The following is a 17500-nucleotide window of genomic DNA, read 5'->3' as shown; positions in this document are numbered from 1 at the left end:
AAGAGTCTCTCGGCCCCGAAGGGGATTTGGGGCCAGCTGGCTATACAGTGGCCGGCATCCAGCCACTCTCACCACTGCCATTGTAATGACCGGGGGTACGGGTCAGATTCCCTTGTGTCCTGGTACCCTCCACATGCGCAGCCTAGGGAGGTGGCAGGGAATGACTGAATGGGGGGCAAGGAGGATAAGGCAGAGGTCTAAGGTCTGAAATTCTTCAACTTCTGCTCGTTCCAAGTCAGTATTGTTTTAAACATTCATGTAATTTTAATTTCATTAGAAATCCACGTTATTAGTAGAAAAATCACAAAACTGGAACCCCTCCTCATCCTTACTGACCACAACAAGGACATCTGGGGTGGGTAAGGCTGATTTCACCTTGCAGTGGGTGGACTCAGACCCAGTCCCTTGGGGTGCATATGAGATGCTGCAGCCTTGAGGGTAATGGGGTCCCAGACCCCAGTGAGATTCTTCCAACAGGAAAAGGGGCAGTGGTCTCACTGGGGGAATAAATCCGCTCCTTTCCCAGCTGGTGACCCCGGGATCCCTCTGGTACCTGCTGCTGTGGAGAAGGGAAGTGGAGATGGGGGAGCAGAGGGGCTGCTCCTCCTCCAGGTCCCCCTGCCCACTGCTGTGTCCCCTCCCCTTTCTCGAAGCCAGCAGAGGACTCAGCTCCACCATACCCAGTTGAAACCCTTCTTTAAGAAGCCCCCGGGGCTTCCCTGGTGGCGCAGTGGTTGAGAGTCCGCCTGCCGATGCAGGGGACACGGGTTCGTGCTCCGGTCCGGGAGGATCCCACATGCCGTGGAGCAGCTGGGCCCGTGAGCCGTGGCCGCTGAGCCTGTGTGTCCGGAGCCTGTGCTCCGCAACGGGAGAGGCCACAACAGTGAGAGGCCCGCGTACCGCAAAAAAAAAAAACAAAAAACAAACAAACAAAAAACATAGTGGGTTAGTTTATAGAAAAACACAAACGACATACTAGTACGGGTGGTACCCAGGCCCAACTGTGTGCGGGGATGACTGGACTTGGGGGCTGCTGGCCTGCAGGCCAGCCCCTCCCATCTCATACTCCGTACTCCTCATACTGGGAACTGCTGGCCTAACAGGGGCTGCTGCCATTTATTGGAAGCTTGATCATTCCTTCCTTCCTTCATTCCTTCAACGAATATCAGTTGAGAACCTGCCATGGACCAGGCTCTTTTAGCCACTGGGGACATATCAGTGAAGAAGACAGTTAAGGCTCTTGCTCAGACAACTAAATTTATAAGATACATATAAGTATAAATTGTGATGAGTTAAGAAGCAGGGATGATGTTCAGCCTGGAGAAGGGCGCTCACTCCTGGAGCAGTTAAGGTACCCAGTGGTGAGCTCCCCATCACAGAAGGTATGTAAGCTGGACCAGTTATTAGCTGGGGAGGTCACGGGGGGATTCCTGCCTTCCTTCCCAAAGGAGCAAAGACTGGTGAAGTGGGCAGAGAAGCCAGAACACAGTGGGTGGTTAATAAGGATGTGTCACCCAGCAGTTTAGTGGTGGGGCTGGGACAAGGGCTTAGGTGGGCGGAGCTTCGGACTCCGGGGATGCCTGGCCCCACACGGGGGACGTGGTGGGAGTGGGGCCTTCTCTGCTCCCCATGTTGAGGGGTGGGGATAGTGACTCCTTTGTCATTTCAGCCCCCAGTTAAAGTGCCAGAATTGGGGCGGGGAATGCGACCTGGGTTTTTATCCACCCTCCCACTGCCTCCACCTTCTGGGTGGCTTGGCACGTCCCTGCCCCTCTCAATTTCCCCACCTGAACAGTGCCGAGTTCTCCTAAGCTCTAAGCATCTAGAATACCTCCATCTGTATCCTCCCAAGCGCTATTCTTTGTCCTCCAATCAACAGGTGAGGATGGAGCCGACGGTGGCGTGGGATTCCGTCCAGCACATGGTGCTTAGCTCTCAGTGGCCTTTCGGGCTATGAACCAAAACACCAGCCAGCACTCATGGGGGATTTTCTCTGTGCCTGCCACGTCCCCCTCCTCCTCTCATCTAATCCTCGCCCGCCCTGTGAGGAGGGCGCTCCCATTTTACAGATGAGGACACTGAGGCTTGGGGGATGATGCAATTTGCCTGAGGACACACAGATGTTGGATGGCAGAGCCAGGCCTGAGCCCAGCTTGTGGCTCTTAACCCGCTCATCTGTCCTTTCCCGGCTGCCAAACCACCTGGGCTTGTGGGCAGGTGCTTTGTTCCGCAGCGGCGCCCTGGATTCATCAGATTCTCTCAGGGTCCGTGATACCAGAATGCTGAGAAGGCCTGGGTCTGGATGAAAGAGCCCAGGGCTGAGAGTCTAAGCTCCTGGATCCAAGTCCAGCATCGTCAGTGGGGAGCAGCGGGGGTGCGGGCATGCCCGCCTGAGTGTTCTACTGGGGGGCTGCTGTTTTTGTCTGAGCCCGAGTCTAGAGTGAGTGTTCGGGTAGGGCTCATAGGATGACGGGGCTGGTCCAGGTGTCCAGGGAATGATGGGAATGTGGGCTCGAAAGGAGATGGGAGCCCGTGTGTGTGTGTGTGTGTGTGTGTGTGTGTGTGCGTGTGAAGGTACACTCGCTTCCTTTCTTGAACACCCAAGTTCCTCCCTCCTCAGAACCTGTTCCCGAGCGATTTTTTTCCCCTTGGCAGAGGCTCTCTTCCTGCCTCTCCTGAATTCTGGTTCTCTGCTTCATGTACGTCCTCAGAGAGGCCCGCGACCTCCTGTCAGAGCTCGTCATGGTCATCCCAGCAGGCACCCATCAACACGCCCATCTTGACCAGGAGGAAACTGGGGCTTAAGAGAGGTGTCTGGGGCCCCCGACCTAGTTCAAAGCAAGGGAGCAGAGCCCAAACTTTGTTTTCCCCCAGCCTGGCATGTTAAGGGTGTCTATGGGGTTGAGGGGGTCTTAACTGAACCCCCCTTTCTTGGAAACCTCAGGCTTTTTTCCCGGCTGAGGGTGGGGAAGGCGAGAGCAGACGGCAGGGTGTCTGTTTTGCTTTGTGAGGTTTTAAAAAAATCATTTCCGACCTTCAAGGCGGCAGCAATTACGGCTGGCTCGCTGGGGAGCTGTTGGCTGCCTGTCAGCAGCCCCAGGAAAGGGTCCCTAATAGAGGCCCGGCGGCCAGAGCACATCATAGTGGAAATAGTGCTCAAAACAAAGCCACACTAATGGTCTCAGGCAGGCAGGGGAGAGGGAGGGGGAGGGAAGGCTGGCTGACAGCTGACAGGAGGGCCTGGGGGGGCAGGGGCCCTGAGACTCACCAGCTGGTCTCTTTATGTCCCCCAGAGACCCCCAGCAGTGGTCACTGAACTCCAGCTAGGTGCTGGGTGCCCCAAGCCCCATCCCAGCTCTGCTGCTTTCTGTCAAGTCCCCTTCCAGGCAGAGGGAACAGTAAGTTCAAAGGCCCTGGGGTAGGGCAGAACCCCTTCAACTAGGGCTTGTTTGGTTCTAGAATAGTCCTTGTGTTTAAAAGGCCAGGTCAGGCTGGTCTTCTAGGTGAGGAAAAGGGAGGTGGAAGCCTTGGGGAGGCAGGAGGTGGACCAAGACCCCCTGAGAGAGGAATAGCAGCCTGATCATTGCCGTCATGATAATACTCCATGGTATGTATGATCCTGTTGAGTGCCCACAATACCCATTTTACAGATGAGGAAACTGGTGCTCAGAGATTTGCCTACCTCGAGGAAGTGCAGTTGGGGTTCAAAGCCAGGTCAGCTTGACTCCAGAGCCCACATGTTTACAGCTGCATTCTTGGATTTCTCAAACACAGTTGGACAGGAGTAGGAGGGGCTGGGACGGGGGCAGGAATGAGGTCCCAAGTGGGGCCAGGTTTAACCCAGGCCAGGCCCTGGCAGGGAGGGTGTGGAGGAGGGGCAGCATGGCCACTCTGCTCTCTGCCCCTGCCTGCTGGGCACCCTGAGAAGCTCTTCTCTGGAGCATCCCTGGGGGCTGCCTCAGTTTTACCTCTCCGGTTGGTCTCTGCACCTGGCTTTCAGATGCCCTTGTCTCTGCCTCTCCCCTTCTGCTCTGTTCTGCATGGCCCTGGCCTCCCTGGCTCCACACTTGGTGCCTCCAGACATTGCTCGCTTTTCTCTCCTCTTCTCAGTGGATCTGGGGATGCCCCTTTCTGGGGTTCTGGGGTAACCACTCATACTATGGCTGATGCAATCTCCCTATGCTTCCTCCATTCGCCCCCTCTCTGCCTGTGACAGGCATTAGGAATGGGTACATGCCTGGGCTGTGAGATCAGATACTGTTGGGCTCAAGTTCTGGCCCCCACTCAACCTCTCGGAGCCTCACTAGCCATCGGTGCAATGGGCTTACCCCACTGGCTTTGCAGGATGTACAGGTGAGGATGAAAAGAAATGGTACCTGCACAGACATCAGGATGCCTATTTGCATTCTCCCATCCCTGGCTGCCCCACCCTGTCCCCGCCTCCCTGCACATTCCCACACTTGCCTTTCTCCCTCCCAAACCCTTTCATCCCCTGTGGCCCAGATGTGTGGGAAGAGGAGGAAGGAATTCCACTGGGGAAACCTGCTCAACTCCCACAATCCTGCAAGTGCCAGAATATTTTCACTCTCCTTAAATCTCCCTAGATTTGTAATTCCACTGCTGTCTCCTTCAATACGCGCTGGTGGCCTTGGGAGCACTCTGCCCGCGGTCTTAGGTGCCAGCACTGCCCACCTGGCTGTGATGGGGCTGCCTGGCAGGGGACCTGGGCAAGTCCCCACCTTCTCTGTGCCTCAGTTTCCTCATCTGTAAGAAGACGAGGGTGATAGTGGCTACTTCCCAGGTTGTGTTGGGGATTCAGTGAGATATTTTATTAAAGAAACACCTCTACAAAATGGAGTGAAATCTTATCTATGCTACAATGTGCATGAACCTCGAAAACATTATGTTAAGTGAAAAAAGCCAGTCCCCAGAGACCACATATTCTATTATTCCATGTATGTGAAATATCCAGAATAGGCAAATCTGTAGGAACAGAATGTAGATTGGTGGTTGCCAGAGGCTGGGGGAAGGGGGAGTGACTGCTTAGTGGGTAAAGAGTTTCCTTTCGGGGAGATGAAAATGTTTTGGGACTAGATAGAGGTGGTGGTCGCACAACACTGTGACTGTACTAAATGCCACTGACTTGCACACTTTAAAATGGTTAATTTTATGTTGTGTGAATTTCACTTCAATTACAACTAAATGAATAAATAAATAAAAAGGAAACATCTTTATAAGCACATACTTGGTGTCAGGCAGTCATTTTATAAATGTTAACGCATTTAATCCTTACAACAGCCTTATGAGGTGGTGATTATTATTATCCCCATTTTAGAGATGAGGAAACTGAAGCACAGCATCTCCAGGCACTTAGCACATAGTCAGTGCTCAAAAGTGTTAGCTATTTTTTTTTTTTTTTTTTTTTTTTTAATCTTTAAGTCAGATGAATAGAAAGCCTTATAAATAATTATCCCCGAAACAAAATAAGTTGCTTCCCCTTTTTTTTTTTTTTTTGCAGTATGCCGGCCTCTCACTGCTGTGGCCTCTCCCATTGCTGGAGCACAGGCTCCAGACGCGCAGGCTCAGTGGCCATGGCTCACGGGCCCAGCCGCTCCGCGGCATGTGGGATCCTCCCGGACCAGGGCACGAACCCGTGTCCCCTGCATCGACAGGCGGACTCTCAACCACTGCGCCACCAGGGAAGCCCGTGTTAGCTATTTTAATTGTTATTGGGTGGGTCATCAGCCAGGGCTGGGCAGGTGCCCCACCTGGGTGAATGCGCTTGTGTGTCCCTAAAACTCAGCAGTGAGTGGGTGTTGAGGCCCTATTGTGTCCCGAACACTGAAACAGGCTCTTCACCTGTGTGAGTTCATTTAATCCTCAAAAATAAGCCTTTAAGCAATGACACACGCGGGAACCGAAGCCCAGAGAAGTGCAGCAACTTACACGAAGCCACACAGCAAGTCAGGGTGGAGCTGCAACTTGCATCTGCATCTGTAAATCCTGGGCTTCACACTCCCCCAGCCCCTCTCTTTCCTCTTGGTCCCCTGACCCTTTTGCCGACACATCAACACTCCAGTGTGCAGAGCATGGTCTGAGGAGCCTGAGGTGAAAGCAGCTTCTGATTGGATCGGATGGAGGCCCTTGACGAGGGGTTCTCCCCATGCAGGAGAGTAAACAACTCCCAACCAAGGACAGTATTTCTTTGATGTCTCCTATTTCATTCAAAATGCATGAATTCTGTATTCTATGCCATAATATTTTCATGTTTGTTTTAATACAAAAACAATGCTCTTTCCCCACTTGGGGGGAGGGAAACCAATGCCTCAGGAAGTCACTGCCCTGGTTTGAGCAGCCCAGCACAGAAGGGAGCCCTCCATTCATTTCTTTGGTCATTCATTCTACTAGCGTGCATTCGGGCCTCCTCATTCCTGAAATGGGTGTTAGCCCTCCCCATGCACAAGGCACACGGAAACTTACAGCGAATCAGACAGGATGCTGCCCCATATAGGTGAGTGGCAGGAAAGGCTTCCAGGTCTATGGGCCAGAGTGAGCAAGGTCTTGGAGGTGCCAGCTAAAGGTGAATCGTGGGGGACTGGGCCAGCGGCCAAGGAAGCCAGAGCCGGTGACAGTGGTGGCGGTGGTTGCCCACTGATGCCCACTGGCATCAGCTGGACCTGCATCCCAGGCCCTTCTGATCTAGAAGAAAGTTTCTGCTCGGTGCTGCTCTGAATTTAATGCCTAGCTCTCGCCAATCTCCCCTGTTAATGAGAGGAATGGGGACTGAGGCTTGTAGCCTTCAGCAGGCAACCTCCCCTGGCTAGAATTTACGAATGCTGTTTGGTTTTCGTAGTGTTTATTTTTACTGTTACCCTCTCTTTATGGCAAGTGATGCTGATTTTCCATTTATGGCAGTAATAAAAGTCTCCTTTTAAGCTGAATTTATTTAGTAAAAAGGGAAAGATGCTTTTGAAAATAAATATTAAGTAAATGATAGTGCAGGTGGTACCGGGATCCTGCAGAAATGGTAAAGGTGGTCCCCCAAAGGTTGGACTTGGGAAACTCTATTTCTGGTATGCCCTTTCCTGTCCTGAGCACCCCCAGCTGTGCAAACCCCATCAGTGTTTAAGTCCAGTCATGTCCCCACTTCCCAGAAGCCTGACTCTCCAGGCAGACATGGGCCTGCCCTTTCCTCTCTTAGCACGTGCGCCTCCATCCAGAGCTTCTGCATGCAGTTGTGCCCTGCACATCTCTGTGCCCTATGATTCATGGCTCTGTGAATGGTGCACACCCTGAACAACTGTACGTGCCGATCCAGGCTCAGTCCCAGCTCTTGTCCAGACTGTTCTGTGTGTTTGTCCCTCCTGCAGAGTGTGGGCCCCTTGAGAGTCAGGGCCTGACCTAAGCATCTTAGGAAGCCCAGCACAGGGCCTAGCTCAGGGTAGGAGTCCATGAAATTTGATCTCTTTCATTCCTTCTGCAGGGAGCACTTGAGCCCCTGCTGCGTGCCCAGCCCCCCATCTTCCCGATAAGGCATACTGCAGTTCCTCAAGCTTTGGTACAAAATGCATTCCCTGTCACTTCTTGAGAAGAGGAAACCTGTCCACTCCAAGATGAAACAGCCTTCATTGACTCACACCTCGATCCCTACTGCTGCAGGCCGCCTGCCAGAAGCTGGGGGCTGCCCAGGAGGAAACAAAGAGAACTCTCAGGTGCCTCCCCTGGCTCCATCCCAGGGCAGATGCCCTGCACCCATCCCTTCCAGCCTTCTCATTCCCTGGAGGCTTTTTCACCCCACTTATTTAGGTTTTCCCCTTATGGACATTTTACATCCCCTGAGTTCAGGAGCTCTGTGAGACTCGCCTGTGAGCTGGGGTTTCCTTGTAAACACTCCCTCTGCAGGCCTTTCCCCTGTTCTGCCTCCCAGCTGGGAATTCTGGGGCTGCAGGCCTCCCTGACCCTGTGTCACACACCCTTTTGGCCCCGGCACCCTGCTGAGCTGGGTACAGAGCAGCCTTTCTGGAAATGGCCCTCAGAGAGTCACACTTTTTATTTTTTAATTTAATTTAATTTTTAAAATAAATTTATTTATTTTATTTTTGGCTGTGTTGGGTCTTCGTTGCTGCATGTGGGCTTTCTCTTGTTGCGGCGAGCAGGGGCTACTCTTCATTGAAGGCTTCTCATTGCTGTGGCTTCTCTTGTTGTGGAGCACGGGCTCTAGGCGTGTGGGCTCAGTAGCTGTGGCTCGTGGGCTCTAGAGTGCAGGCTCAGTAGTTGTGGCGCACGGGCTTAGTTGCTCCGTGGCATGTGGGATCTTCCCGGACCAGGGCTCGAACCCATGTCCCCTGCATTGGCAGGCGGATTCTTAACCACTGCGCCACCAGGGAAGCCCTATTGATACATTCTTATGTTCATACTATCTTCTAAATTGAGTGTGGACCTAACTGAACAGCCATCTCAGTTTGGATTGGCTGTGTTTCAGCTCTCCATAGCCACATGTGGCTCAGGGCCACCATACTGGACAGCTCAAATTTAGTGGAAAGTTGCCTTGTGGCACAGATCCCTGAAAACACACCGCTGCAGGGCTGGGAAGCCACGGGAGGTGTTTTTTAAAAAATTGTGGTTAAGATATGCATAATGTAAATTTCACTATTTTAACTATTTTTCAGCGTACAGTTCAGTGGCATCAAATATAATCAGGTTGCTGTGCTGCCATCACCACTATCCACATCTGGGAATGTTTCATCATCCCAAAGTGTAACTCTGTACCCATTAAACAATGACTCCCCCATCCTCCCTCTTCCAGCCCAAACATTCTGCTTTCTGTCTCTGTGAGTCTGACTACTTTAGGAACCTCATGGAATCATACAGTATTTATCCTTTTGTGCCTGGATTATTTCACTTAGCCTAATGTCCTCAGGGTCCATGCATGTTGGAGCATGTGTCAGAATCTCCTTGCTTTTTTTTAAGACTGAATAACATTCCACCGTATGGAGGGGCCACATTTTGCTTATTCATTCATCATTGGAGGTTTTGAGTAAGCAGTGACTCAGTATGTCCTGGCAAGAGATGGGGCCTGAGATAGGGATGACCAAGGGGTCCTTGGGGCCGCACTGGTTCTCTCTGCTCTGCCCCCTTTGTCTCTTTCTAGCTCCAGTTCTGCCTTGGGTCCCCTGACTAGGGGATGCCCCTACCACCAGTCCCCAAGGGGAATCCTGCTGTCACTCTGGCAAAGACTTATGGGTGGGCTAGGGTCCAGTCCCTGCAGGCTTCCTGGACCAGAGGGTCTGGGATGGGGAACCTGAGCTCAGAGATGGAGGGAGGTGGGGCCTGAGCTGGGGTCACCTTGGTTGACAAGCCCCTCAGGACCTGTGTGAATCCCCCTGGCTTGGCGGGGGGACAGCTGTTGGGAGCAAATGAGGAAGGAGAGGAGGTACAGGACTGATGGATGAGAGGTCTCGTGGTCCAGATGTGAGTGAAACACAGATGTTGCATCCACCATATAATCTGATGAGGCTACAAAGAAGCATCTTTAAAAATCTTTCTGGTGATGGTAGAATTTTGAGCTAGAAGGTGAGAGAAGGGAGTGCTATTTGGTGAGCACCTACTATGTGCTGGGCATGAGGCATATGTTGCCTTGTATAACTCTCTCCCTGCCCTCTCATTCTCCCCTTTTTTCAGCTAAAGAAACTGAGGTTCAGAGAGGTAAAGGGGCTTATCCAGCTCACACAGCTAGGGACTAGAGGAAACAGGGCTCGAATCCAGACCTGAGGTCAAGCCCTAGGTGTGTGTGCTGAACCAGGGCCTGAAAGGTTAGGAAGATGGTTAGGGTCCTGCTCTTGAAGGGCGGGTGAGATCTTCCAGATCATCCCCTGCCTTTCCCAGAAGCCAAACTCAGTGACTCAGGCCAGGGTCATGAGCTGTTTCCTGCAGATGACGCCCTGTTAACCAGTCCTGGGGTTAATTAATACAATTAAAAGCAGAAAGGAAGGAGATGTTGCATTCAATGAAGTCCCTTTCTCATTCTCCTGTAGAATCCTAATTTGTGGACAGTGGTTTTAATTGTCTTCCCAGCGAGCCTAGCCCTGCTCGGGCCCTGGGGCTGGAGAGCACAACTGCATCCTTTTCAAAAATTTATAATTAGGGCTTCCCTGGTGGTGCAGTGGTTGAGAGTCCGCCTGCCAATGCAGGGGACGCGGGTTTGTGCCCCTGTCCGGGAAGATCCCACATGCCGTGGAGCGGCTGGGCCCGTGAGCCATGGCCGCTGAGCCTGCACGTCCGGAGCCTGTGCTCCGCAACGGGAGAGGCCACAACAGTGAGAGGCTCACATACCGCAACAACAACAACAACAAAATCTATATTCCAGCCTCCCTAGGCATGGGCTGCGAGGAGTTACCTGAACAGGGAGCGGGGGCTCAGGGGTGGGAGGATGTTGGAGAGGAGAGAGGATTTTAATGTCCTGAACTCAGCAGGGCTGCTGACGTGGAGATGGGGTGGCATAGGGAGTTGGGGATGGGGGATGGGGTTGTCTGAATGGTGGAGGGAAGGAGGTTGGGGGGACTGGGAAGAGGGGCTATAGGAGCATGGTCTAGAAGTTACGAGCTCCCACTCCTCAGTCCTCTAGATCTGGGTTCATATGTAACCACTTACCCTGTGATCTTGGGCAAGTCACTTAACCTCTGTGAGCCTCAGCTTCCCCATCTGAAAAATGGGGATGGTAATGATCACACCTACCCCATAGCATCCTGGTGGGGGCATGAGAAAATATGTGTAAAGAGCTTGGCAGAAGGCCTGGCAAGTACTCCATATTTCTCAGAGATCATCATCATCATCCTCATCAAAATTAATGTGGATCAGGCTTCCCTGGTGGCGCAATGGTTGAGAGTCCACCTGCCGATGCAGAGGACACAGGTTCGTGCCCCGTTCCGGGAAGATCCCACATGCCGTAGAGCGGCTGGGCCCGTGAGCCATGGCCGCTGAGCCTGCGCATCCGGAGCCTGTGCTCCGCAACGGGAGAGGCCACAGCAGTGAGAGGCCCGCGTACAGAAAAAATAAATAAATAAATAAATAATGTGGATCACCTTCCAGTCTCGGGTGCTGACGCCATGTCCTCATCACAGAGGAGAGGTAGCAAGAACCTCTTGCTGATTAGGGCTGCCCACTTTCAGTGGATGCAGGAGAAACTGAGATCCCCATCTCTGGAGGTGTGCAAGTGGGATACAGACGTGTGGAGCCTGGTGACTAAACTCAACCTGATAATTCAGAACAAATTCTGATGGGAGCTGATGGACCCCTGGGTCTTGGTCATGCCTGCTGGTCAGACCTGGGTTCAAATTCCAGCTGTCTGTGTGTCTTAGGCAAATGATGTCACCTTTCTGAGCCTCATTTTCCTCATCTGTCTAATGGGAGTGAGTGGATTAGAGACTGTTAGAGACGATGTCTGCACCATGCTAGGCGTGCAGTAGGTGCTCCATAAATGGTGGACGATGATGATGGTGATTTGTGGCTGCACCGCGCGGCACGCAGGATCTTAGTTCCCTGACCAGGGGTTGAACCCATGCCCTCTGCGGTGGAAGCTGAGTCTTAACCACTGGACCACCAGGGAAGTCCCTATTATTATCATTTTTAAACAAGGCTCCCTGGGTTTCCCTCCTTTTCTCCTTGGTTCACACCATCCCTTTTATCCTCCTCGGCTTGTCAGTATCCACGCCTCCTTCGGGGCCTTGCTGAATGACCAGGCCACCTCCTCCTCCCTCCAGAGTCCCCTTCTCCCCCAAGTAGGAGGGACCCCTACCCTTCCAATGCCCAAACCATGGCTCTTAGGACATACATCACTTTCTCCCTCAGGCTGTCTGAGCTGGTGGGGGTCTCAGACCATGAGGTACATCCCCCATTGTATACAGGAGCAATCTGAGGCTCAGAGAGGGGGAGAAATTCTCCCAAGGTCACACAGCAAGTCTGTTGGCAGAAACAGGTTCAGTACCTCCTCCCCAGCTCAGTCCTGTGCTCCTGGCAGTTATCTGCACACAGCTTCTCCCTGGGGGGAAGGGGCTTCCTTGGGGTGGAGCCCAGACAAACCTTCGTGTTGCTGCCTCTGGAACAGGAAGACTCAGCTATGCCATCAAATGTCTAGAGCCTCGGTTTCCCCACTTGTCCTGAGGATGCATTGCCCCCATCACCACTGAGGTTGGAGTCAATGGGATCCTGAGCGCGCCTCCCCCAATCCATTCCACCAAGTGCCTCCAGGCAGGGTCTGAGGGGATCAGAGCCCACCGTGGCGAGGAAGAGCTGGTGGCTACACCTGCAGACAACTCTCCTGGCTCCCAGGAGTTCTTGGAGCTGGGTTCTCCCTCCATTCTCCCAGCCAGTGCCCCTCCCCACTCCAGCTCAGGACCATCTGGCCCACCTGGGGATTGGGGGAGCAACACCCCATCTGGAAAGCCTCCCTTGATTGCCTCAGCCTGGGTGAAATGCCTCCTCTGTACCCACCCAGGCCTTTACACTCAGAATAAAACAGACTCCCCACCCTGTCCCAGAGGAAGGGTCCTCTCCAGGACCTTCCAAGGCAGGGTTGGCCATTTGGGACTGTTCCTTTTTAAGAAAGAGCCTTACCACCAAAAAGAGTTTGAATTCTCTGGGAGTAGCATGGCCTTGGGAGTCAAACAGCCCTGGATTGAAATCCAAGCTCTGCCGCGTGGCCTTGGAAGGGTTACCACCCTATGCTGGTCCTGGGCCGCCTCCTCCGAGCAATGGGGACATGTGAGGGGGAGGGGAGCTGAGGCTGGCACAGCGTCACCACCTGCCAGGACACCCGCCATACTTGGCAACTGAGCAGTGGGAATGTGGCTAGTCTAAATTGAGATGTGTTGTAATCATGTAAAATACATGCTGGATATCCAAGACTTAGCACAAAAAAGAATGTAAAATATCTCATTAATAATTTTATACCTGTTGAAATAATTTTTTGATATATTGGGTTAAATAAAATAAATGATTAAAATTTAAAAATTTGTTACTTTTTAAAATATGGCTATAGAAAATTAAAAATGCCGTATGTGTCTTGCCTGCGTGGCTTGCATTTGGTGTCTGTTGGACAGTGCCCTCTAGAGGACAGTTATTGGGATCCGGGTTGGGGGATAAGGGCTGTGTGTTGGGGGTGAGAGGGCCTGAAGCCTGACCTTGCTGACCCCTGGCTGCTGAGTAGCCCCAGGCCAGATACTGCCCGCTCTGAACCTCATTTTCTGCATCAGTAAGAAGAGCTGGTGGGCCAGGGTCAGGGTTTTTCAGTCAGCTGGGGGAGCTTGTGGGCAGGGGGAGGCTGAGTGAGGGTGGATGGAGGATGGCCCTTCTTCCCCAGGTCACCCTCATGGAAACCCCACCCAAGGACAGCCCATCTCTGCCCTTCCTTCCACCCATGAGACCCAGATGTACCATTTCCCACCCTCCTGTCGGACAGATGTGCTTCCCGCACTCAGCCATCTCTGGGAGAAGGGCCGTGGCTGAGTCACACAGGCCCAGGCTCCAGGGCTGGCTCCACCCTTCCCAGCTCTGTGGTCCTGGGATGAGCAAACCCCCCACTTCCCAGTAGCTCTGGACCCCCTTTCTCCATCTGCAGGAGGGAGAAGTGTGGGTACTTTCTGATTCCCGTGGCTCAGGCAGTGGCACCTGGAGAGGGTCACAGCTGTGTCCCTCCCACTGTCGCTTGGTCAGCAGGGTCACACTGCCGGTTACCTCGGATCCAACTAGGGGGCCTCACCGCTCTCCTCTTTCCCCTGTTTGCAAAGGGTGCTGGGTGGGCAGGGGCCTGGATCAAAGCCGAATCCGGCTGTCCCAGGACCGGGGGCCGATGGCTCGCTCTGATCCCCTCCCAGCCCTCCTGGTGGCTCGGTCCTCGGTGGCCCCCTTCAGTCCTGCTCGAGTTGGCAAGTCAGCACCAAAGCAGGCATGGAGAGCTGGGCCTGGCCTGGGACTCTCGGACAGGGCCCCTCCTGCCTGTGGACGCTGCTCCACCACTGACCGGCCAGGTCTGCTCATTTGTTTATTCAAAAAGTATTTATTGAGCACCTACTATGTGCCAAGCTGGGGATATATCAGTAGACAAGACAGGCACCGCCCCTGCCTCCTGGAAGGGAAAGCAGACCATAAACATAAATATTAGCTGTGCTGTCCGATACAGTAGCCGTTACCTACAAATGACCATTTACATTTAAATTTAAACGAATTTAAATGGAATAAAACTTAAAATTCAGTTCCTCATTCACACTGGTCGTATTTCAGATGCTCAATAGATACGTGTGGCTGGTGGCTACTGTATTAGCTCAGATATAGAACATTTTCCTTGTCACAGAAAGTTCGAGTGGACACAGCACTATTAGTATGTGGGAAGGCAAGAGGGATTTGAAGCACTGGGTTGGGGCAAGGGATGCAGTTTTTTTGTCTGTTTTTTTAATACAAATTCAATTTTGCAATTTTCTTTTCATTTTAAAATTTTTTATTTATTTGTTTATTTTGTCCGTGCGGCTTGTGGGATCTTATTTCCCCGACCAGGGATCGAACCCAGGCCCTGGCAGTGAATGCGCCCGAGTCCTAACCACTGGACTGCCAGGGAATTCCCAGGGATGCAGTTTTAAGTGAGGTGGTCAGGGTAGGCCTTGCTGAGGAGGTGACATTTGAGCAGAGTCCTGAAGCAGGGGAAGGAGGGAGCCATGTGAGAATCTGGGGGAAGAGCCTTCTAGGCAGAGGGAACAGCACGCGCAAAGGCCCTGAGGTAGGATCTCAGCTGGAACGTTGGAGAAGCAGCAAGGAGGCCATCGTGTCAGGAATGGAATGAGCAAGTGGAAAAGTAGCTTGAGGACAGAAGAGACAGGGATTGATTTGTGTTTTACCAAATTACCTCTGGCTGCTGTGTTGAAAATAAATTGCCGGGCAGCGGGCAGGGAGGTCAGTGAGGAGGCTCCCGCACTGTTACGGCTGAGAGGTGGTGACGGCTGGCCCAGCATGGGGCAGTCGGAGTGGGCAGAAGGGACCAGATTCAGGAGATGTTCTGGAGGCAGAACCCATGGGATTCCCCAGAGATTAAAAGGGGGTGTAAGAGGAAGAACGAGGGAGGCAAGGGCAAATCTACAGTTTGGGGCCTGGGCACCTGGAAGGCAGAGGCGGGTGGGCGGGCACCTTCCTCCAGGAGCCTGCTGCCCAGCTCTCAGCTGACCGCACACTACGCCTGGCTTGTATTCAGTAACTCCAACAACACCCATTCTTATTAAATGGGCCTTGTTATGCAACAGCGGCCAGTCCCTCCCGAGCCTCAGAGGATGTGGGCAGCCTGAACCCATGACCGTGGAGGTCAGGGATGTCACAGACTTTCTCTTAGCCCAGAGACTCGTTGCTGGAGTTAGGCTCCACTTGGAAACCCTGTGTGCAGAGCAGAAAAAGCAACTTATCAATCCTGAACCTCCCAAAGCCCTCGGGATCATGGGGAGGGGGTGGAGGGAGGTGGCCCCAGAGCAGGACCCCCGCCCCCAGTCAGACTCTGTCCTCCTCCTGCCCTGAGCTGAGCGGTGCCTTGAGGGACCACCGGGGCTGCAAGGTGGGCTTGTCTGCCCGCTGGGTCGGGGTGTCTGGCAGGCTGCAGCAGCAAGGTGGGCATGGGATGGGGGCACTGATGGTTGCAGCATTCCCTGGGTGACCTGCCTGTTGCCAGGTGTCTTTCCAGGGTGAGAAAATCTCTCCTGAGAAGAGGAAAGGATTCTAATTACAGCTCAGGACAGTATTTGTTTGGAGAGACGAGTGTCAGAACATATGGTGGGGAGTGGTGCTGGGCTGCACTGAGCAGGGATTTGTCTTCTCTTACCTGCAAGCCTGGTGGGCATGGCAGTGGGTGGGGCTCCTGCTGGGTCCCAGGAACCACCTGCTCTGGGATTTGGTGGGTGAGCTGGACCCTGCTGGAGGGATGGGAGGCACATGTGTCTCCCACCGCCTCCTGGGGCTCTTGAGAGGATGGAGGATATATCACACCTACGAGGTGCCAGGAGATGTGTAGCCACAGGAGAGCTGGTCCCTGTTCTCATGCAGCTTGCACAGGCAGAGCAGGCAGTGAACCGATGCAAGACCGTGACCATTCCCCAGGCAGGTGGGAGATGGGGGGGTTGAGGGGAACCTACCCACGTGGTCGGGGACGGCCTCTCTGAGGGGACCAAGTTTCAGCTGAGCTTTGAGTGACTTGCTGGACGTAGAGGGACCAGGGGAAGAACATTCCAAGCATTGGGAACAGCGAGGGCAAAAGTGCGGTGAGAAAGTGAGGCATGTTCACAGGACAGAATGGAGACCAGGGGGAGGTGGGCAGGGCTTGCCCCCCAACCTGGTGCAGAGGGGACCCGAGGAAGGGTTCCGAGGGGGCCGGGTGGGTAGGTCTGATTTGGTTTTGCAAAGACGGTGCTGAACGCTGTGCCCTGGGGTGGGGAATGACCCAGGATGGGGGCAACTGGAGAAATCGGGGAAGAACTGATGAAAACGGCAGCTTCCTCCCTGGCCTCCTTGCTCACACCTTCCAACCAAGCCCTCCTCGGATCCATCGCTCCCTTCTCGAGAATCTGGTGCCCGCGGGCCCCGGGATCAAGGCCCAGCTGTGTGGGGCTTTCGGGGCCCCGGGCCTACGCCTTCATCCCCAGGTCTGGCCAGCTGCCGCCGCACAGGCCTCTGCGCAGCCTCGCGGAGCTCGTCCAGGTGGCCCACCTGCAGCCAGGCCACCCCCGCCCGCAGGCCCGGCCGCTCCCTCTCTCTCAGCTCCAGCCCCCGCACCAGCCCCGGGCCGCCGGCCCCGCTGTTTCCTGAGCCCCGGCCACCCCTCCCCCGGTTTCTCCGCACAGCCCTGTTCACAGAGACGCCCCACGACATGACGGCGCGGACGGGCGAGGACGTGGAGATGGCCTGCTCCTTCCGCGGGAGCGGCTCCCCCTCCTACTCGCTGGAGATCCAGTGGTGGTACGTGCGGAGCCACAGGGACTGGACGGACAAGCAGGGATGGGCCTCGAACCAGGTACCGCCCCTGGGGAGACCTCCGAGTGGGACTGGGAGAGCCCTGGCCCACCCACCCCCGGGGAGGAGTGTGTCTCTGCCCCTCATCTCCTCGGAGGGGCGTGGGCCCCGGCTATGTTCGTCCTCTGAAGCCCCCAGCTGTCTCCTTCCCTTTTTCCCGGAACGCAGGCCTGTTTGTGGGGAGGGGCAGGGGGTGGAGCCAGGCTGAGCACTTGGGATGGGCCCAGTAAGAAGGGCCTTCCAAGGAGTAGAGTCCCTCCCTTCGTGTACAGGTGGGGAAGCAGGCCAGAGGGACAGAAGCTGTCACACACACGTGTACATGCATGCCTTTCCACATACGTGCAGGCACACGAGGCCGCCCAGTCACGGCACACACATTCACCTCTGCACTCGTACATGCTCCCACGCACACACTGTGCGAGCCTGTGGCGGGGGGGGGGGGGGGGGGTGGGGGGGAGTGGGGACG

The 17500-nt window shown here is 54.1% G+C and overlaps 1 protein-coding gene across 1 annotated transcript in view; it reads left to right on the top strand.

Annotated features, from left to right (window-relative positions):
- The window catches only part of VSTM2L (V-set and transmembrane domain containing 2 like), a 38194-nt gene that overhangs the window by 8965 nt on the left and 11729 nt on the right, over positions 1-17500 (top strand). Inside the window, exon 2 of the mRNA XM_007447719.1 lies at positions 16866-17035. Coding sequence (XP_007447781.1) covers positions 16866-17035 — 170 coding nt within the window. The remainder of the gene's footprint in view (positions 1-16865; positions 17036-17500) is intronic.

The sequence above is a fragment of the Lipotes vexillifer genome, unplaced genomic scaffold, assembly GCF_000442215.2.
Source record: "Lipotes vexillifer unplaced genomic scaffold, Lipotes_vexillifer_v1.1 scaffold397, whole genome shotgun sequence".
Lineage (NCBI taxonomy): Eukaryota > Metazoa > Chordata > Mammalia > Artiodactyla > Lipotidae > Lipotes > Lipotes vexillifer.
The sequence above is the reverse complement of the archived record's forward strand: the minus strand, read 5'-3'. Positions and strand labels throughout refer to the sequence as shown.